Here is a 23,511-nt window from a genome sequence, read left to right on the forward strand (position 1 = left end):
AACAGGAGACTACCCTCAACCAATCAGCTTGAAGGACCTCCCCTTTTGGGGAGGGAGACAGGAAGTAGGAAGGTAAGGGTGGCTCGCTAAATTGGTCTCTTTTTCATCGGAGATTTTGGCTTGGCGGGAGACAGAGAAAAAGAGAGGGCCTCTTTTCATCTGGGACTTTGGCATGGTGGCAGAACTTCACATGGGCTGCTAGGAAAGGAGGATTTTCTCTCTGGCTAGACCAAATAGATCTAAGCTAGGGTTTTCCATTCTACAAGAGATCTGTTCTCAACCCCTCTCACTTCACTAACTTCTAATACACTTTAATAAATACTTAAAAGCCTAAATTGTTGCTGAATTTATCAATAATTTTTTCCAGCTTCCTCCCAAAACTGGGGTGGGGGGGCAGGTTAGGACCCACATTAGATTTTTTGTTTGTGTGTTTGTTTTAATGAGGCAATTGGGGTTAAGTGACTTGCCTAGGGTCACACAGATAGTAAGTGTTAAATGTCCAAGGATAGACCTGACTCCAAGGCCAGTGCTCTATCCACTGCACCACCTAGCTGCCCCCCACATTAGATTTTAAACATCCCACCACCACCAGCATTAGCACCAGGGAGAAATGAATGGATATGACCTACCGTCAGTTTGAGATCTTCTTCCATGAAAAGATTGACACTTTTCCTTCCTGACTGCTGTCCCTGCATGTTATCCCATGATTGCATTCACTTAAACCAATTTAATATGAAATGAGTTGTGTTTGGGGTGGGTTTTTTGGGCTCCCTGTGATTTCCTAGTATGAAAAATGAACTAGTATTATAAGGACTAGTATTGGATGGACTATGGAACTAAGCCAACGTTCTCTTGGTTCACTATAGAACGATCTCCCAAATTAAGGTCAGCTTGAATGGACTTCTTTGTTTCATAGGTTTCCATGGCCAAAGAATTCATTCCAAGTGGCCAGGCTATTGGTGATGAGCATCTTCATATGTATGTAGTAAGGTTAGTCCTCAGAAAGTAGGTATAGTCTGTTGCCTGAACATATGTAGAGGCATTTTCTCATGAGAGAATCTGGCAGAGCTTGTGCCTCAATGGCATGGCCTTCTGGGGTCACTTTCATACCATAAGGAGGTATCAGATTAGAACCTCACAGAACCCTCCAGTGCCTCTTTAACTAGGATAAGGGTGAGTGTCCTTCTCTATCTTTCAAGATGGTGGAATGACACTAGGAAGGAAACCATACCTTTGAATAGACTGCTTTTTGAAAAAGCTCCAACTATGAGTTCATCAAACAAGCAAACACAGAGCCTGCTTAGGCTTGTCATCTGTAGGCCCTGAAGTGAAAATTAAATGTGTTTTTATCAACCCTTTGAAGCCACTAGTAATTTTTCATATTGTTGCATATTCTACATCCTCTCCCCCACCCCCACTCCCTACTCACCATGAGTCTCTTGGAAAAAGAGGAAAATTTTCAAACATTGTGCCCAGGAAATGAAATAGTGGTGGGTGGGTGAGTACAGGTCGCTTAAAGCCTATGATAACTCCCATAAAAAGGACAAAGCTTTACCATAAGCAGTTACTAGTAGAGGATATTTATTAAATCTGCTGCTGATACTAACTGAAAATATTTTAAACATGTCTAAGGAACTCCATATGTTCTTTGTTTATGTATACTAAAGAAGAGGTCCAATTTACCAAAGGAATAATTTCAGGTCTGAAATAGTTATGGCTATCAGCAAAGGTTTCAATGACTCTCAATAGCAGCATCTAATATATTCAGTGCACTGTTGCTTTATAATGACTAAGGCAAAATAATGTGCTTGCTATTTGATGGAACAAAAATGTTTCTATTAGGGACCTTAAACAGCCTCGTTAGAACTTCCTAAATACCCTTTCTCAAGTATTACAAGGCATCTGTGTCTTTATGATGAGAGATCTGTTTTCCATAGAAGCTGCTACACGAGATACTTATAGTTTGGAAGATGGGTAAAACTGTTGACAAATGGAAAATTAACTTGTGCTAAACACAAATAGCAAATTATAACAGTTTGTTCCAAGATGTCATTATTTTTAATATTCTATGAGTGCTTATTCCTAAGGGTACCAGTTTGCGCCAGAAAACCAATTAGAGAACGTCAGAGGAAGATAGATGGCTTATCAATGATGGATTTCTGAAGGCTCTGGCTGGCCTCTTTCCAGCAGCAAGAGCCCACTGGTAATACCAATAAAAGGACAACACAAGTAGAACATCCTTCTTGCTGCTCTATACTTAGTCATCTCTCATTCCTCACAGCAGCTACTAATGGGAGCAGGCTCTCTCAGTTCCCATAAGTGAAGACTCATAAAAGAGATGTCATAAATTAAATATTGCTTATCTAAAAAGAGTCAAACTGTCTGGGTTCAGAGAGAGACTAAATCATCTCTTCACATTCTAGATACATATTCCAATATATATGTTTCCAAGCTTTTTAGGGAAGGCAGTCCTACAGCTTGATTTTTTTTTTGAATGGATATAAAAGCAGCTAACATAGGATTCTTATTTAAATTAAATTATCAAAGTGTTTACAAATAGGAAATATTTATGAGATTGGCCCAGATACTAAAATGACACAATTACAAAGTTAAGCTAATTCCTGGAAGAGCAAGGTTTCTGTGAATTATTTTGATTAAAAAAATATTAGAGGCACAATTGCTTAGCATATGATATGTACCCACTGTTATATACAAGAAGGGTATACTACTCAATTCTTTTACTTCCTCAAAAGATGAAATTCTCAAACATGAAAACATTCCCTAACTCCAGATAGTTGAAAACAATGTAAAACTAATTTTTAAGAAGTCTAATTAGAGAAGCAAGCTGTATATTGAGACCCACAATTTCACATGAAGTCTTTTTTCTAATCTCTATATAGGCAAATTCCCATTCTATTTTGTGTTAAGTTCAAAATAAGAAAAACTCTAACTTTCACTTATCCCTGTAAAATGAAAGCCATGTACTGCCATCCCAGGTTACAAACAGGGAAACTAGAGCAAGGTATAAAACAGTAAAGATGGAGCCAAAAATTCTCTGGGAACTTCCAATTTCCAGTTTGGTAGATTATTTTGCAACTGGGGACATTGCCTTGTGTTGTGACTCAATCCTGAGTTTCTTTCTTGCAAGATAATTGACTTTCAGAGGTGCCACATTCAGCTCCTAATCTGCAGGTAGAACTTAAAAGCACAAATCAGAGTGGACTTTTAGAGACAGAACCAAGGTAGAGATGCACTCAACCAAACTCTCCTCCAAACAACTTTCAAATAACTCCACATATTGAATTCTGGTGTGGCAGAGCTAACAAAAGGTCAGAGTGAGATATTCTTCCAGCCCAAGACAACATAGAAGGGGGGAGAGATCTGTGACACAGGTGAAGGCTGGCCCAGAGCTCACATGGTTGAAACACTAGTGGTGTTGATAGAAGTAGCAGCAGCTTTAGGAGCTCTCAAGCCAGAGATTAGAGGGAACTTCTATGCTAGCAATGGACACAGAACCAGTGGGTCACAGTCCAAAGGCAGAGAGGAACAAAAGGGAGTACAAGCCCTGAGAGGCAATATCCCTTCTAAGCCCTACCTGGAGAAGCATCAGAGTGAAGACCAAGATAGCAGTGACCATTACTCTCTCCAGATTACATCACTTTGGAAGCTCTGAAAATGGTAGCACAAAAAAGCCTGAAGCTTGAGACAGAGCCCTTCCCATACCCCATGGTAGGAACAAGCCCAACAATAACAAAGTTCCAAATAAAGAAATAGGGTGTAAAAAAGAACAAATATCAAAAGAACTTGACCATAAAAAGTTACCATGGTGATAGGGAAAATCAAGAAAAAAACTTAAAAGAAGACAAAGAAGTCAAAACAACTACCAGAAAAAACTCAGAGAAAAATATGAATTAGACACAAACCCAACAAGAACTCCTGGAAGAGCTAAGAAAGTATTTCCAAAATCAAATAAGATTTGTAGAGGAAGAAATAGGTAAAGAAATAAAAAAAAAATATGAAATGACAATTAACACCTTGGTAAAAGTGGCACAAAAATACCTGAAGAAAATAACACTTACAAGGCAATTTGCCAAATGGAAAAATAAGGTACAAAATTCACTGATGAAATTAAGTTTTTTTGCTTTATTTTTATCATTGTATTTTGTTTGAGTTTTTGTAACGCGACTAATATGGAAATATGTTTGGCATAACCTCACATGTATAATAGAAATCAAAGTACTCAGCTTCTCATGGAGAGGGAAGAGATGAAAGGGAGGGAGAGAATTTGGAATTTGAAATTTTTTAAAAGGTGATTGTTAAAAATTCTTTTACATGGAATTGGGAAATATTTAACTATATAAAAATATATATTTAAAAAGCCCAAGTAACATGAAAAAACAGGCAAAATAAGACAGGAGGAAGACCACATCTTATCTGCATACAACAGCTACTTCAGATTCCATATCCCAAAACACCCCCAAAGATGATGATCGCAATTCAAAAAGTTTGCTTGAAAATTAAAAAGTTTGAATTTCAAAAAGAAACTGTTGATGTTTATAGCAGAGGCAATAGAAGGTAAAGGAATACTGTTTTCCATTTCCTAAAAGTCTTTATCTAAATATTGACATTTTAAAAATGTAAGTTGCTTCAAGATTCCCATAGTTAATTCCATGATCTAAAAAGCCAGCTAAAACACTGCCTAGAAAATAGTAGACACTTAATAAATGTGGATTAATTAGTGGGCTGATTTTATGCTTATTGGGTTGTTTTTAGCACCATGGTGTCTCAATTCCCATTACCATCCACAGTAGTATATCCTATCTCTATAGGGTACTGAAAAAGGTTGGTAAACAGGAGTCTATATACCATCCGTCATTAACATTCAGCCACAACTTTAGGTATATAGAATATACCCCTACTCTCTCCAACCTCCCTCCTTCCCCCACCCCTGCTTCTATGCAAAAGCTAATTGGCCAAGTATGTACATCAAAACATGGGCCTTCTACAAGGGCCTATGGATAGATTTCAGGGTGGGAGGGGTGTGGGGGGTGTGGTCTGTGAACTTGGATAGGAAAATAAATACATGTTGATATTCACTAACCTTTGGTTTCATTTGTAATTCTATGTATTTTATTTTATGCATTTAAAAATATTATTCTGAGGAGGGGTCCACAGGCATCACCAAACTGCCAAAGGAGTCCATAACACAAATAAAGTCAATATCATTATATAAGGTAATGATCTATGGCACTGACATTCGACTTTAAAGATAATCAAATCTCACTTACCTTTTAAATTTTTTCCTTGACATTTAAAAACAGTTTTTCTCACATTTTGTAAATACATATTAACTTTTAGATTGATGTAGTAAAAAAAACTCATGAAAATTAAATGATTTTAAATTAACTTCAAATTTACACTGTATCCCCACTTGTTGAAGTTTACTTAAGCACAATTTATTAAGCATTTCAGTATGATTCTATTACAAGTAATGCACAGAAAAAAAACCAACCACCATCCCCCTTGAGCAGGCGGCAGCAAAGAAGGAATAAGAGGGGCAGCTAGATGGTGCAGTGGATAGAGCACCGGCCCTGGAGTCAGGAGTACCTGAGTTCAAATCCGGCCTCAGACACTTAACACTTACTAGCTGTGTGACCCTAGGCAAGTCACTTAACCCCAATTGCCTCACTAAAAAAAAAAAAAAAAAGAAGAAGGAATAAGAGCAATTTTTAGGTCATGATTGGTAATTTGGATAAATACTAGCAAAGCAATGTTGGAAACTCCCAATTAAGAGGCTTTTCTAGGGTTAGTGTACTGAAAAGGAATTTCATTCATGAATATTGCCTGAAAATCTAAAGTTAGGTCACTGTGGAAAGATTAAGAGCAGAAAAAGCAAGGAGCATGAGCTAATCATTACTTACCTGTTGAAACTGAGGTTTATTTTTTGTGGAAATAATCCCCACCTTTTATTTACCAGTACTAGAAATCAGTCTCATGTCAAAGAACACTAGATACATACCAAAAAGCTAGGTCCCTTTGTAAAATGAAAATCAGACTGAGAAATTTCAAGCATAAATTAAGAAGGAAAAAAAATGCATCCTTGATTGTAAACTAAAGAAAAATCCAAAAACCTTTATACTGGGTTTTGCCAAATTAGAAACTAAGAATGTGTTCAGAGTATGCCTTGAAGTCATTTAAAATAATCTAAGGAAATTCCAGCTCCAGATGTGAAATCATCTATTTGTCTTTCAAATTTCCATTTTACAGAAGAAGAAATTGAGTTTACCCAGTCAAAATCAAAACCATAGAGAAAATAAAAAGGCACTTTGGTTCAAAGCACCAAATGACTAACTCTTAAGTTCATGAAAAATTCCATGGTCCCCATATTTAAAAAAAAAAAGAAATTCATAATCTGGCAAAGTCAACACTTTAATAAAACAGACCTCTATAGGTCTCATATTGATTTTGGAAACCAAAAATGAACATTTTCTATGTTATATTATATATTTACTTTGTTAAGCATTTCCCAATCACTTGTTAATATGATTTGGGCCACCCTTGGGAATTTTGGGAGCTACTCGCAGACTGAGTTTGACATCTCTGGTCTAAACTCTAATTTTTTTTTTCAGGGCAATGAGGGTTAAGTGACTTGCCCAGCGTCACACAGCTAGTTAAGTGTCAAGTGTCTGAGGCCGGATTTGAACTCAGGGAGTCCTGAATCCAGGGCCAGTGCTTTATCTGCTGCACCACCTAGCTGCCCCCCTAAACTCTAATTTGAACTATTTCGATTTTTATTTTTTATTTTGTAGCTTATAAAAGAACCCTATCACTAAATGAATCATTCATTGCTGGGAAATATGGACTGTATAACATTTTACTAGGTGTATAAAATATTTGTGTAGTCGAGTATTAACTAGAAAAAAAGACTTCATTTCTCTAAACAAACCATTAAAAAACACAGAGATGCATATGTCAGTAGGAGGACCCGAATGCTCCAGCAGACTGTTTCCAATGTACTGGTATATAAAAGAGGGACCTCTAATTTCACCATTAGTATTAGCCTGAAGGCTGAGTATACATGCACAGACTTACATCAGTGATAGTGTTCAGAGCAGTATCTGCACCAATGCTGAAATCTGAACCCGGTACATTGTTGGATACAGTAGCAGGAACCATAACCATTGGAACACAGAATTCCTCATATTTTTCACGGGCAGCTGACAATTCCAGCAATCCCAGGTAGGCCTATTGGGTGAGGTACAGGTACAGTATACACCATTAGGGATATTAGGGGGAGAAAAAAGTGGACATCATTGGAATTATAAAAGCACGGAAGAGCCACAGCGAGAGCCACCTCTACCACAGCACACAAGTCACACAGTGAGATACCACGGAAACCACTAAAAAAACAACATAAAAATGCATTAGGAACACAAAACAGAAATAGTATTTTTTTTAAAGGAACAATGATAGAGCCACCCCCTCCTCCAACCTCATTTCCCATTTAAAAGGATTAAAATATCCTCTCAAAATATTTGATTAATATAGTAACTTTCTTACATTTTCTTATATAAATTAACCTAAAATCTGGGAAGCAATATACTTTTTTTTAATTAAGAGGACTGAACTCCAGCATGTATTAATGGAAGGATTTTTAAGGCTGTCTACCTTCTGTAATTATCAGTGAATTTCTAATTAAAATACAAAGAACAACTATGAGTAACCTCATAAAGGGCTTAAAAAATATATCATAATTCACTTAAACAGATGAGTTAACATAAAGGCTCCAGAGACTAGAACTCTGACTGACTGGCTTTCTTTCCTATAAGCAGGTAGACAAAACTGAAAGTTTCCTGCATAGCAAGTTTGGGATTTCAAAGATCTTGGAAAATGGATGCCACATCTGTTTAGCAAAACTTTCTAAAGTGAAATTACTTCATGTTTGGTGAGCCCTCCTTCCCTCTCAACCCTATGGCAAACCCATTGGAGAATATGAATAAGAGTCCCTCTAGATGGGCTTGGCATTATTCATTTGGGATCTACACAATGAAAAATATCATCCACCCTCATCATTGGGCTCCCAGATCTGTTGGAGTGACCACTGTCATCTGTCCTAACAGTTAGTAGGTATAGGATTGGGGTGGTGTAATTATATAATCTCAACTCCCTAAGGATTTAAAAAAAAGTATTATGCATGCTTGAAGAGGACACATATTACAATACTTAGGACAAGGAGAGCCAACAAGCAAGTAAATAGAAAAATAGAATGTACCTCAAATCCCCCAATAACTAAAAGAGCGTTGATATTATGAGCACGCATCTGTTCAGCAATCTTCTCCAAATACTTTGCAGGGAGAGTACTAAAAATAATTAAATCAAGAAGTGAGGTCAAACCCTTGTAAAGTCTTTGAAAAATTGGTGAAGCATTAGCATGATCATATACTTATTAATCTAATGAAAGTCAGTGATAAATATGACTTCAACATCTCCTGTCTCCCTTCACCACCTCCAAACTAATAAGGTTATAGTCCCATATTGAACATGTAACTAAATTACAATTATTTTTATTAGCCTTTCCCATCATGGAGCCTCATCAATTTCAGAAGATATTATTAGCCTAATAGATGTCAGGTGGATGCTGTTTAGACCGTGTTTGTCAAAGAAAACACCATGGTTTCTTTTATGCACAAGGAACAAAAAATTAGGACTGATTACTTCAAGAAAATGAGGCAGATAGGACCACAAAAATCATATCAATTCACATTAAGTAAGGTAGGGCACAGTATGAAACTCCAAGTCTCAATTGTAGGTGGCTTCGAGCTTAACATAGTCAAAGCTACTGTCAGAACTTGTCCACAGCTGCCAGCTGAAATCACCTCTAAACTAAGAAACTAGACCCTGAGAAATAAGACTGTAGAGTTCTTTGGCATTATCAGAGGTCCAAACTGGAACATCAATGAAGAGGATCTTTAGGAGATATTGTGGCTTTGTGGCATTTAGTCCACAGAGCTGAGAAAGTCAGAAGACATTTGGAAGCCAGGTAGATACTAATAGGTACAGTTGTGTACCTAGAGCTGGAAGACACCAGGAGGCCAAAAGAAAGGACTAAGACAATTCTCCTGTTCTGATAAACTCATTTATGCAGAATCCAAATAGCTAGAATTTCAATAGCTAAAATCTCTTTTTTCTTCCCAACATTCACATAATTTTGCAAATGACATTCATAATGACAGTCTTACAGTGCCTTCTTAATCCTCAAAAGATCAAATTATATTCAGGTTTATTTCAGTGTTGGCTACATTTTTTGTATGTAAAGGTTTTGAACCTTCTGAAACTGGCTACCCACATGTGGTGGTGGCAGCAGCAGTGCTCATTAAGTAGAATACATGCAGCTAGGTCCTGATTAATGTGAATAATGAATTCCCAATCACATTATTTTGAATTCATATTGCATAATTCCATTTGGCTAGAACCAATTCCATACTTATAATTTTGAACAGTATGAATTTAGATGCATGAGACAACTTCAGAATATTTCATTATTCTCATCAATTTTGAACTATCATTGCCCAGAATACAAATTGCTAACTATAATGGATAAAAGGGAATTTTCTCTAAATCGAGACAGAGCATCTTTTTGGATTACTCGGGTAATTAGAAAACTTGGCTCAAATTTCCATAGACAGTCTGACCAAGAATGCCAGACAGCCTCACTTATTTTGTCACTGCATATGAGTCTTACAGTGTTTAATTCTTTTAAAAGTCCACAGTAACCACTGCCCAATGATGCAACCTAATTCTAACTTAAATGAAACAACTTTATTTTATTTTTAAAAGTCAAAGGAATATTTATTACTGCCTTATATCTTAAATGCTTTTTTCCTTTGTTTTCTGTAAGCACTTGAGTTTGTTTTCCTCATTTATCATCTTTTATAGCAAAGACATGAATGGCAAGACATTCCTCAATCATGAATAGCTAAAAGCAACAGGAGAGTATGGCCTCTGATACTTCATCTAGGAAGAGACAATCAATAGCCAATCCAGTGGCTCCTCCCAAAGACATTTATGGATAGGGGATAGTGAGTGGTGAAATAAGAAATAGATCTTCAGTTCCCTCATTCATTTTTAAAAAAGAGTTCATTATAACAATACCTAGCTCCTTCAACATGGAATCAGAAAGAGCCAAAGTGAGAAAATTACCGTTTTGTGCCAAGAATGGATCCTCCTTGGCCAGTCCAACCTCCAACAGCAACCCAGCTGATTTCTTTTATCTGAAATGTAAACTCAATCAATTAATCAATCTCCAGATAATGGAATTAGATAACCTTTAAAATTTAGCTTGGATTTTTGTGTCTTCAATGACATCTGTGTAAAGCTGTATGAATAGCTATTAAACCATCTTCTTCACAATGCTGAATAAAAGCATTGTAAGAAATCCTTGGCTCCTTTCTTTTTCCCCATTAAAATGCTCCAGTGTTCCCCAGCCTAAAAAAATACTCTCCCTTTAAACTGTTGCCCACTCTCTCTTCTCCCCTTCACTTCTAACCTTGAAACAGGAGTTTATACTCACTGCCTTTGCTTTCTCACAAATCACACTACAAGCCCCCTTAAACCTCTAGTACCTTAGTGAAATTGGCCCTTGACAGGTCACCAGTGACCTCCAAATTTTCAAACCCAATGGTTTCTTCTCAGTTTTCATTCTGGTGATGAGCCTTCCTTCTCAAAAGGTTCTTGTCAGCTTGTCAGACCACTCCTCTGTCTCCTTCAGTGGTCCCACTCTTCCTTCTTTCTCCCTCCTTCAGTCACAAAATCTCATCTACTCTCCTGCGGCTCTAGACATCACCTCTAGGCAAATGACTCACAAATCTATATCCCCAGCTCTGAATTTCTAAAATATCAAAAAAAAATTGTTGTTATCCAGAGGTTGACAAATACCAACAAACACAAGAATTTCCCTATACCAAGTACTCGGTTGTGTACAAAACCAGTAATCCCTATGATATACAGCCTCCTTCACTTTTCAAAATTATACAGCAAGTTTTAACATAATAGTTTCAGAGCAGATCTGCTTGTCGATTCTAGCTCTGCCCTGGCATCAGTCTCATTTTTCCAATAGCCTGCTGTACTTTTCCATCTGGATATCACTAAAAATGGCCAAAACAAAACTTTTCTTTCCTCCCCTTCAAAACAACTCTTCCTCGGGGGCAGCTAGGTGGCACAGTGGATAGAGCACCGTCCCTGGAGTCAGGAGTACCTGAGTTCAAATCCAGCTTCAGACACTTAACATTTACTAGCTGTGTGACCCTGGGCAAGTCACTTAACCCCAATTGCCTCACTAAAACAAAAAACAAAAACCAAAAAAACAACTCCTCCTCTTCTTACAGCTTATTCATTTTTCTACTTCTAATTATTGTATCAGCACTCTCCCAGGCTTGACTCACTCATGAGTTTTTCTTCTCTCCAAGCCCTGGGTACCTCTGCAGTATCCATCCCCTCCTCTCTTTTCATACCACCACCCCCCTCGTTACCCTTGCATTTGAATTATAGCAACAACTTAACTCATCTCCCTGCCTCCCTATGCACTCCATCCTTCACAAGCTATCGGGATAATTTTCCTAATGAAGAAATATGAACTCTCTAGTTCAAAAGCTTTTAGTGGTCATTACCTGGAGGATAAAATCTACACATCTTGCTTTGGCATTCAAGGCCCTCAATGACCCTGCTTCAAACTACCTTTCCAACCTTTTTTTCAAACTAGAACCCTTCATCTACTCTATACTCCAGCCAAACTTTTCTACTAATCCTCCACCAATCTCTTCATATGCTCTCCTGATTCTATGCACTGGTGTGTAATCCTCCATGTCTGAAGAAGACTCCAACTCTTTGCCTACTGAATTCCTTCCTTTCATTTAAGTCCTGACAGTTGTCCATGAGGACTTCTATCCTCTCAGCTATTCAAGATGCTTCTGATTCCCATATTGCCTATCTTCCATCTCCTGTGCACTTTAATTTCTCTCTAGGTGTGTACATGGTTCACATCCCTATTCAAATTTAAGCTTTTAAAGGCAGAGACTGTCATTTTTTATTTTTAAATCTCCAGTATCTAAAACAATGCTTTTCTTCCCTGCTATAGGTTGTTAAGAGATCTTTGTTAAAGTGAACAGAATTAGGGAAATAAGAACAGCAAAAGAAACTTTATAGTGACTGTAAATAGCTCTGCTTTATCTAGATTGAAATAAACATGAATTTGACAGAAGTCCAAAACCTCGTCAAAGAAGCTATTTCAAAGAAGCTGAATTTACCAGTGATTTTAGCCAGCTTCCCTCCAAAAATGGCGGGGGGGAGAACATATTAGAACCCACATATAGATTTTAAACAACACACACGTATTTGCTTAATTGTTCCGTTGTTGGGTATTTGGGTTGTCTCCAAAAATAGTACATTCTTACAACTTTATATCAATGAAGACCAGCTAAAACTGGTCTTAATTAACTTTCCAAAGAAATTTGGATTATGTCAACAGATGAAAATGTCCAAAGCAATGCTAAGGGGTTTGGGGTAGGGAGCTTGATATTACACACACAGTAAAATTAAAAACATTTCTACATGTCAATAGATACAAGAATAAAATCTATAGTGAAATAGTTAACACTTTAATATCCATGGGGACTGGGGAAAGAGGATGCAGTCAAGTAACAAAGTTCCTCAAAAAAGAAGGTTAGATGGGGCAGCTTGGTAGTGCAGTGGATAAAGCACCGGCCCTGGATTCAGGAGGACCTGAGTTCAAATCTAGACTCAGACACTTACTAGCTGTGTGACCCTGGGCAAGTCACTTAACCCCCATTGCCTCACCCCCACCCCCCCAAAAGAAGGTTAGTGTTTGTGATTAAGGCATTCACTAAGATCATAAACGATTTAGAGAAGGGACCTCACAGGTAATCTACTCCAATGATCTCATTTTGCAAATGAGGCAGCAAGGCTCATAGACATTAAATGATGCTCCAAAGATGATACACTAAGTGTCTGAGGTAAGATTTGAATCTAGATCTTCCCAAAAGACAGTGTTTGTTTTTTTTGTTGTTGTTGTTGTCATTTTGCAGGGTGATGGGGGTTAAGTGACTTGCCCAGGGTCACACAGCTAGTTAAGTGTCAAGTGCTGAGGCTGGATTTGAACTCAGGTCCTCCTGAATCCAGGGCTGGTGCTTTATGCACTACGCCACCTAGACAGTGTTTTGTTTTGTTTTTTTTAATCTTAAATTTAGGAATATATATTAGAGTTATAAGGGACCTTAGAGATTGTCTGATCCAACCTATTTACTTGACAGAGAAATAATCTGAAGCAGAGAGGGAAAAGGCCTGAGATTAAGCAATTGTAAAGCACCAATCAGGTGCTCTTTCTGCTTTACTACTCTCTCTCCTAGTCACTAACACAAACTTTCGTGGCATGTCCCTCAAAATGGCATTTTTAACATTCTCGCCTTCAGGGGAAAAATAGGCATAGCTTCCACAGTTGAAGCCCCCAGATGGTATTAATATGCAGAAGAACAACCTGATTATCCCTAGCAGTCTGTGAAATAAGCTAGAGACCTATCTTTTACAGCGTATGACGACTAGGAAGAATTGTGTTCTGACCCCTTTCTCTTAGAAAGTTGCACAAAGTCAAGAACAGGAACAGATTTGAAAGAACCTCTATGATCTCGCAGACAAATGGGTGAGAGTCAGGAAATCACAACTTCTGGGGGGAATGGATATGGCTAAGGCTGCATGAAAGGGTCTACCCAATTACCCTGTTTTGAGCCATGAGGTTGACATTATATCTTCATATGGTTTGCCTGCTCAGATCTCTAATCGAGATAGTTTCTTTTTTGGTAACCTGCTCACAGGAGGCTTTCTATACAACAAAGACAGGATAAACTGACCTCAGTTAGTGAAACCTTTATTATTCAAGACTAGTGAAGATTTCAGATGAGAAATTTACTCTGGGATCAGGTTCCAACATGTCTGTACAAAGGAATAGTCTACCTTAATACTTTCTATCGATTGAGCAATTGCTAAGCCTTTTTTAATATTGTATAGTAGCTGCATAGAGGTGAACGTCCAAAATAATCCAAAGGGCTTATTTTTAATTTGTTAAAAGTATCATGCATGTCAAGAATTCAGATAATGAAGAAATTTAGACAACTCGAATAATAGCTACTTGGGGATGAGAATGGAGGTGAGATATTAATACTTTACAAACTGCATCGAAAACTGTGATAGATTTTGAGTGACATGAAATTCACTTTTATCTCTGGTTAGCTACTACACAAAGCAATAGTGAGTGCAAGTTCTAACTCCAGTTTCTTAACCTAGTTATGGTGGTGATTTGACTGGAGCCTTGAAAAGTAATTACAAGAGGGAGACACAAACAGGAGAGCTTTGAAACTAACCCAGTGAGGGACAGGTAGGTAGTACAATGGATAGAGCACCAGCCCTGGAGTCAGAAGGACCTGAGTTCAATTCTGGCCTCAGATACTTATTAGATGTGTGATCCTAGGCAAGTCACTTAACCCTGATTTGTCTCCAGGAAAAAAAAAGGCGAATTTAGTATATACTACATATTATAAACATATGCATATATATTACTTTTTTTAAAAAGAAGCTGTTTATAATAGAGATCTATAACTTCATATACAATACTTTTTCTACTTTTTGTTCACTGATGTTTGTTGAGGTCAGAATAACAAAAAAGTAAACTAAATATGAAGGAGGTTGCTTCCAAACTCAATAATTTTTTTCTCAACAAAACATAATGCTCGTATAAGAAAGTTCCCAATACATAGAACAACTGATTAGTACATCAATGAAATGTTAACAGTACCTTCCATGTTATATTTATTTCATGAATTTATTAGGGAAAATCTGACCAGTCTTCTGTAGGACTTCTGAGTGGGCCTAGACAATGTTCTTACCAGTATGGGCAAAGGGTTGATTAAGTTGGAGCAAATTCATTGCAAATAGCATCAATGCTACTTGGAAGGTATTTAATATGTTTACTGAAAGAATGAATAGATTAGGGTTTTACACAAATGTCATCTAATCTATTTCAGTTTAGAATCACAGAAACAACACTTAAGATGAACTATGTTTTATGACCTCTAGTTTAAAGGGATAAACCTACTACTCTTGTTTGAGAATTGTGGTAAAAACATTTACTAAGAATCTATTGGGGGGGGCGGGGCAGCTAGGTGGCACAGGGGATAAAGCACCAGCCCTGGATTCAGGAGGACCTGTGTTCAAATCTGGCCTAAGACACTTGATACTACCTGTATGATCCTGGGCAAGTCACTTAACCCTCATTGCCCCACCAAAAAAAAAAAATCTATTATGGGTCAGGCATTGTTGTGGGTGCTAAGGATACAAGAAGAAAAATTAAACAGTCCCTTCCCTAAAGGAACACATGACATTCCATAAGAGGGATACAACCCACACACAGACAAGTGTAATACAAGGTATGGGGGATGGAGGCCAAGGGAAGAAAGAACGTTATGCTCTAGGAATATCTGAGGAGAAAGACAATGCTAAGCACTGAAAAGACCACAGAAAGCTAAATAGAGGAAGTAGCACCTGAACCAAGATTTCAAAGGCATAGTCATTCTGAAAGTCAGAGATAAGGAGAGAGGATGGCAGTCCAAGGATGGGAGGCTGGATTTTGCAAGAGCAAAGAGGCAGGAGTCAGCTTGTTAAGTTTAGAGAACATCTAACAGTTTGGCTGGAAAATAAAACTGCCTGGAGAGAAGAAGGAAGGCGATTAAAAGTTGCAAAGACATATGGGAGACAGATTGTGAAGAATTGTAAACTCCAGGCAAACAGGGTTTGTATTTTATCATCGAGGCACTGGGGAGCCATGGAAAGTTTTTGGGTAGGGCAGTGACATGGTCAGAGGTTTGTGACTTAGGAAGATAATTTTGATAGCTGAGTGATTAGAGAAGGAAGATACTGGAAACACAGAAGCACAGATTCAAGAAGACCTAGGTTCAAATCCATACTTAGAAACTTAGTAGATGTATGACCTTGGACAGATCACTTAAACTCTGTTTACCTTGATTTCCTCATGCATAAAATGGGGACAATAATAGCACCTACTTGTAAGAATCAAATAAGGTAGCGCTTAGCACAGTGTCTGGTATATAATAAGCACTACATAAATATTAGCTGTTGTATGTAAATGCTACTATTATTATATATAAATAAATGCTACTATTGTAGCAGAAAGAGCACTGGAGGAGGTATCAAGAGACCTGGTTCTCTGGTTTGTTTCCTTGTACTGTATTCAATTCCCTGTGAGACTCACCTGACCTTTAGAAAATCCCTCAAAGCCATTACTGACAGCAAACATCTTATGCCCCTCAGTGATGCCCATTCTCACTGCTGAGCGGACGGCAGCATTCATCCCTGCAGCAGGAGCACCCACATTCATAACAGCCACATTAAAATTGCTCTGCAAAAGAGAAAAAGAAATCAGGTTACCAGACTGTTTCAAAAACATAACACAATAATGTAGAGCTGTAAAGAAAATGCTTTGGCTGACATTGTTGAAATAAATGGGAGTGACATAACAAGCTTGGGGAAAAATAACTGGCGGAATCTGCCAACTTTACACTAGGTCCAGAAAAAAAGCTTGTTGATAGCTACTATAAAGGATGGATTAAACCCAATTATGTAACATTCTAACATTTCAATAGGACCCTCTGCCCATTTCCACTGGTTTTCTGAAGGATTGATTTCAGAAAACTTAATATTCTCAATCATAGCCAATCTCATTTGGGCCAACCATCAGCCTTGAGTTCATTAGTTTTTCCTTTATGTGAGGAAATGTGCACCATATATCACTAAATAAAAAAAATTGTTTGGCTGTGGTTCTATTTTACCTATATCTTAAGAGAATTCTTTTCTATTTCCATTTTAAGAATTAGCAAAGACCTTGACAATAGTGCTTTCTTAAATCTATCCAACAGGACTTGGCTAATACAGCCATTTGCCACAGGGAAAATCCTGCAAACACAAAGAGCTGGAAATAGATTGGTGTTGGAAAGCTTCCCAGCATATAGTTGCTTACAGTGTAGTCACAGATGAGTCATCTAGCTAATGGGCAAGGTATCAGAGATGGCCAATAACACAACAATAGCAGAGGAAAGAGAATTTTGTTATTAGGAAAAGTCCTTATTCAGAACTCAGAAATAGAGCAATATTTATCTTTTAGACTATTTGTAGTTTATCTTCACTTACTGCTTTATCAAGACTTGCACAGTCATATGCCCCATAACACAATTATAGTGCTGTATGATTCAATTATCACTGAGTCATGCTTTAGAACAGAGCCTGGTATCCATTGGAGGTAGCCATAATGATTTGCTTTTACAAAGATATAAAAAATTTATTTGTAAAATATTAGCAATAAGTTACATCTTGGTCAATTATAATGCATAATGGCCCTCCAAGAAACTTTATCTATCAAAACACATAATCTGTATCACTGATCAATTTTATACACATGTATCTTATCTTCTGGGAAGTTTAACTGCATTTATTAAATATAGCTAAAATGCAATACTCAATGTTGAAGAACTTTGTCAGCAAATAGTATACAAGTGTCCTGTTAATGGGAATCTGGGAGCATTTATTCATTCAATTTCTAATATAGCACTCTTCAGAAGACACTTCCTACAGAAGAGGATCTCTTCTAATCACTCACTTTTGACAGTCAGATTTCTAAGAAGTTAGTAAATGTCAAAAATGATTGCTATGGGGCAGATAGGTGGTGTAGTGGATAAAGCACCAGCCCTGGATTCAGGAGGACCTGAGTTCAAATGTGACCTCAGACACTTGACACTTACTAGCTGTGTGACCCTGGACAAGTCACTTAACCCTCATTGCCCTGCAAAAAACAAACAAAAAGATTGCTAAATTAAGCCTGTGTTTAGGGCAGCTAGGTGGTGCAGTGGATAGAGCACTGGCCCTGGATTCAGGAGGACCTGAATTCAAATCTGGTCTTCAGACATTTGACACTTAATAGCTCTGTGACCCTGGGCAAGTCACTTAACCCCAATTGCCTCACTAAAATAACAATAATAATAATAATAATAAATTAAGCCTGTGTTAACTGTGTGCCTGTCTGATTTTTGAAACTATGATTCTAATGAACTATGGTTTATATATACACACTAGCATTTCTTCTATGTTCATATAGCTAATGAATGCTTAAATGGCCCATAACATAAATCCAATCTGCATATTTGGGGGGGGGGCAGGGCAAGGAGGGTTAAGTGATTTGCCCAGGGTCACACAGCTACTAATTGTCAAGTGTCTGAGGCCAGATTTGAACTCAGGTCCTCCTGAATCCTATGCTAGGAGCTTTACAAATATCTTCTCATTTTATCTTAACAACTCTGTGAGGTAGGTACTATTATTAGCCATATTTTACAGTTGAAGAAAATGAGTCAAATAGAAGTTAATGACTTGCCTGGGGTCACACAGCTAATAAGTGTCTGAAGCCATATTTCCTGAGTCCAGGCCTGGCACTCTATCTACTGTCCCAAACTAATTCATAACAAATAATTTAATATTCTTAAAAACAGTCACTTATTATGTTGCTGTTTCTATAAGTTTCTATCAAACAGACTCTACCTCAGGAATAATTCCAAGAATAATTAATTATCCATGGATTCGAGAAATTCTTTTGATAGTTCCCAGAGAAGTGGGTCACTTCTGTGACCCAGAAGTCTTAATGCATATCCAATGTTGTGGTATTCTCAGGCTTCCTTCATGGATTGGAAGCTTATGTCGGGGAAGGTAGATATACATATATATAAAGGTTTCCCACAAAACATCCTTTAGTACCTCTGTCTGAGAAGAGCTTTCCAATGAAATACTGGTCTGACCCAATGTGGCACTGCTTGGTTATGATAAAAACTCAGGTATTAACTTGTGAATGGAATTTTTTCATGGTACCCTGAACATGTAGCTATTAAATTATGTGTTTAGCTCTAACTGAAAAATGTCAGTTCTCTAACCATGCTATCAGGGCTAAGGAAGGAGAAAGTGTGGGAGGTGAAAGGAAAAGGCCTGAAGGAACTTCATTTGCTGGCAAGCTATCCTTACCTCCCATCTAGAGTAACCACTCAGCTTCCTAGTGTGGAGTTTCAAATGAGAAAAAAGATACATGAGGTTAACGGGTAGCAAAGTGGCACAGTGGGCCTGGAGTCAGGAAGATCCTGAGTTCAAATCCGACCTCAGATGCCTACTAGCTGTGTGACCCTGGTGTTAAGGGCTAAAATTCTAGCTAAACTGTCTAAAATATCTAATGAGTGGTTGCCAATAAATTATAAGCTTCAGCAAGAGTTAGACTTTTAAGCATCTGTTAAGGAGAATAAGAATTTGGTAAAGAGAGAAGAAAGGCCTAGATTCCTATTAAAGGGAGAGCGCATTTCTAGCTGCCTTCTCCACCAGTGTCCTCAGGGAAGAGCGTGAGACCGAGCACCAGTCTCTTCCTTCTTCCTCCCACTACCCAACGTCACTTCCTGATGCCAAAGAAAAGACTCCTGGCCTTGCCCTCAAAGACCTTTGCTTCATGGGCGGAACTCTTCTACAGTAAGTCTCCAGGAGGTGGCGTCATTCCAATTGTTACAGTTTCCTGCTTTGTTTCCTCAAGAAACGGTACGTTTCCTTGATGAAACACTGGGCAAGTCACTTAACTTCTATTGGCCTCAGTATCCTCATCTGTTAAAATGGGGATAACAACACCTACCTCCCAGAATTGTGATGATCAAATGAGATTAATAATTATAAAATGCTTAGGGGCAGAGCCAGGATGGTAGAGGAAAGGCAGTAAAAAAAATGCTTACCACTGTGTGGGGCACACAGCAAGCACCAAATAAATGTGTTAGCTATTATTATCATCATTATTATGAGATATGGTTTAATGGGGCTCTTCTCCTTTTTTGTGGAATGAGCCCTGTCAGCAGTCTGGTGAAGTTTATGGACCCATCCTCCAAATAAAGTTTTTAAATGTATTCCATAAAATACATAGCATTATAAAGGATACAATTATAATGAAATGTATCCCCCATCAATGTGATTTGTACACAGCTTCATTGGAGGGTGAGCTCCTTGAGAGCAAAGGTTGTTTTTCTCTGCCTTTCTTTATAACACCCCCCTAAATCACCTGGATGTTTAGCACAGTGACAGGCACATAGTAGGCATTTAATAAAAAGAATCTCTATGGGTTTAAAAAAGAATCAAGGAGTAGCTTCAACAAACATTATATAACACATTCTCTCTGTCTCTCTCAGCTAAAGTAGACTGCTTATTTTTTATGATCCACTAGACTTCTTCAATACAAAGGAAGGCATCAGTCTAATAAGGGGAATAGAAACATTCCTTATTTTCATTACTCCACAATCTTTCAAAACCCAAGTGGAAAAGAGGGTTCCCTGATGGAATCTGAATGCAGACTGAAGCATACTATTTTCACTTTCTTTGTTCTTTTTCATAGCTTTTCCCCGCTTTTGTTCTGTTTCTTCTTTCACAACATGACTAATGTGAAAATCTGTTTTAACATGACTGCACATGGGTAACTTGTATCAGATTGCTTGCCATCTTGAGGAGCATGGAGGGAAGGAGAAAAATTTGGAACTCAAAATCTTATAAAAAATGAATGTTGAAAATTGTCTTTAAATGTAATTGGAAAAAATAAAATACTACTTACATTAAAAAAAATAAAGAAAAAGAAGAGTGTACCAAACTTCCTAGATTTAATGATACAGAGTATTCCTATTCACAGTAAAATTCCCATCTAATTGCATCATCTATTCAATCTCACACTTCCCCAAACGTCAAGATCCTGACACCCGGCCTTGGTTTCACAGACCACTTACCTTTGGAAGCTCTGAATCTGGTTTCTTTTGAGAAAGCAATTTATAGGTGTTCAGGTTGTTCTCAAAGCTCCTAAAATAAAAATAACAAAAGATTCTTTTTTAATCATCATTTGTAAATGGTTCAAAGAAAACAGACCCACCCTCTAGATCATACAAAAGATTTTTCAAACACATTATGTCTTTGTAGTTAGGTGGTGCAGTGGATAAAGTGCTGAGCCCAAAGTTGAGAAGACCCGAGTTCAAACCCAGCCTCAGATACCTACTAGCTGTATGACCCTGGTTAAGTCACTCAATCTGTTTACCTCATTTTCCTCAATTGGATAAAGGGGGATAGGAACAGCATGTGGCCTCCTGAGTTGTTTTGAAGATGAAATGAGATATTTATGAAGCACTTGGCATAGTGCCTAGCACACAGTAGACAATGAATGCTTATCTCCCTCCTTCTCCTCTGATCATTCCTTTCTGAATGGGCCATGTTTTGGGTTTAATTTTTAGTGGTAGTGGTTGTTGGGACTCTTTACTTCAAAAATCCTGTCAAAATATTATGTGGTCAAAAAGGGGGAATGAACAGATCAATTTGTCACGGCAGAAAAACTAGGAAAGTATCTTAATGACAGCTTTCTGGAACTCTTAAGATTAAGCTTTAGAGGCCTTCTAGATCAACCTCCTATTAATGAGGAGATTAAAAGAACAGACAAAAAGAATAAATGCCTCATGACTCCCGAATTTGAAAAGACTGAATTCCTACTTTGTATGAAAAAATTCTCACTTTCCTATGTTTGCCTATGACATACATAGGGTTGTGCAGGGAGACTTGTATAGAACCCTGAATGCCCTGCCCCCAACATAGATTTCATAATTTTAGCCCCCAGAGGATGATAAAAGATATCTTCAAGTCACTTAACTCCTACCCCATCATTTTACAAATAAGGAAAGAGATTTGCATACAAGTATTAAGGGGAAAGAGTCAGAATTTGAACCCAGGTCCTCTAACTCCAAAAGCTATCACTTTCTCCAGTTCCACAATCCCAGGTCTTGATCAGGCCAGCACATCTTCCATCCTGATATGAAGGGTCAGGAAACAGCTCATCTTCAAGTATGCCACAGAGATAATGAAGGAAAGACAAGATGAGGTGGAAGACCCAACCAAAACCCAGGGAAGGTGTGGAGTAGAAAATGGGAATTTCCCCTGTGTTATGACCTCAGAGCTGTGAGTGACCTTGCAGTTACATACCAATGCAGGAGGACTCAGCCAAGCTCAGATGCTGATGTACTGACAGCAGCCCTGAGACAAGGAGTCTGGTGTCAGAAGAGATGCTAAGCCCTAAGTGGGAAGGGATCTAGGGGACACAATGGAGAAAAAGGCTCATAGCAATAATGGTGGGTATAACAGGAGGGGTGTCAGGACAGTCTTTGCAAAGGAAGTAATTTAATGTAATGGCAAAAACAGTATTTGCTCAAGGTTGCCCCCCTCCCATTTTGAGGAAGTCCCTTATGACTGTTGCTTCAAAGCCCCACTTGTTCATCATCTGCCCCATTTGTAATCAATTCAAGAGTTGCATTTCCCAAATCCCTGATAGTCATCTACTCCCTGCTGGATGACACCCAGTAATGAGGAACTCACTACCTGACAAAGGAACCCATTTCATTTTTAGGCTGCTCTACTTTCTAATATCAAGTTTATTTCACCCAGAGTAATTTATGAGATATAAACTCAGCAAGGACCCTAACTGCTGCTCAAGATTTCCTTCTCTTCTACTCATTTTCTACCCTGTGACTTTGCCAAGCCTCTTCCTTTTGCTCAAACCCCCAATGTAACCCTGCCCTTCTAATTCACATCCTTAAGCAGAAAACTTATGTTTCAATCAAGTTCTCTGAGATTGAGACCGTGTCGAATAGAGATTCCTTAACTCTCCTCATCCATTCCCTTACTCCTTCCCTCATTTATTTGTTTCCTTGATTCCATCCCTAATGATCTGTTTCTGGACAAAACTGTGATCACCTATAAGCCCTCAGCCTGTCCCTACCAGCTCCAGAACCTGAAATCCATAGAAGAGCCCCTCTTTCACAAGGCCATCTCTCAAATCTTGGAAGACCTACCATTATTCTGCTAGTTGTCAGTTGCAACATGATTACTACATATTTTAATTTCAGTGTAACTTGGCTTTCAAGAAATTCTTATCACACACTTCAACTAGACATTTTTTGGAAAGTCATTTGTCCTTTCTGAAACTGATTTCAAAGCATAGCCATGTGAAGCCTATATAAATCCACAGGGAAAAATGGGAACCATTAGGAATGAGACTTTCTAAGTGCACACATCTTTTCTTCTTTTGAGAGCCCTGGCCAAGGACAACATTTGGCTCTTCTGTACTCTCTCCAAATTAACTCACCTTCCTCGAAGCTTCACAGCCTCATCAAATTGCCTTTTATCCATTGCCTTCTGAACTTCTTGAGTCTTAAAACAAAAACAGTAAAAGTAACTTTTAAAATATCAAAGTGTAAGATATTCCCTAAGGTGACACAGTAGATAGAGAGCCAGGCCTGAAGTCAGGAAGACTTATTTTTGTGAGTTCAAAATCTAGCTTCAGACATT

The 23,511-nt window shown here is 38.0% G+C and overlaps 1 protein-coding gene across 4 annotated transcripts in view; it reads right to left on the reverse strand.

Annotated features, from left to right (window-relative positions):
• The window catches only part of LOC122729745 (phosphofructokinase, platelet), an 85,531-nt gene that overhangs the window by 18,713 nt on the left and 43,307 nt on the right, over window positions 1-23,511 (reverse strand). For 3 of the 4 annotated variants that reach the window (XM_043968779.1, XM_043968778.1, XM_043968777.1), the window contains exons 11-16: window positions 23,309-23,373; window positions 20,916-20,985; window positions 16,334-16,480; window positions 10,201-10,271; window positions 8,273-8,360; window positions 7,093-7,245 (exon numbers count right to left, since the gene is read on the reverse strand). In XM_043968779.1, coding sequence (XP_043824714.1) covers window positions 7,093-7,245; window positions 8,273-8,360; window positions 10,201-10,271; window positions 16,334-16,480; window positions 20,916-20,985; window positions 23,309-23,373 — 594 coding nt within the window. The remainder of the gene's footprint in view (window positions 1-7,092; window positions 7,246-8,272; window positions 8,361-10,200; window positions 10,272-16,333; window positions 16,481-20,915; window positions 20,986-23,308; window positions 23,374-23,511) is intronic. The other variant, XM_043968780.1, reaches the window with a different exon arrangement.

This window comes from Dromiciops gliroides, chromosome 5 (assembly GCF_019393635.1).
Source record: "Dromiciops gliroides isolate mDroGli1 chromosome 5, mDroGli1.pri, whole genome shotgun sequence".
In the NCBI taxonomy this organism is placed as follows: domain Eukaryota; kingdom Metazoa; phylum Chordata; class Mammalia; order Microbiotheria; family Microbiotheriidae; genus Dromiciops; species Dromiciops gliroides.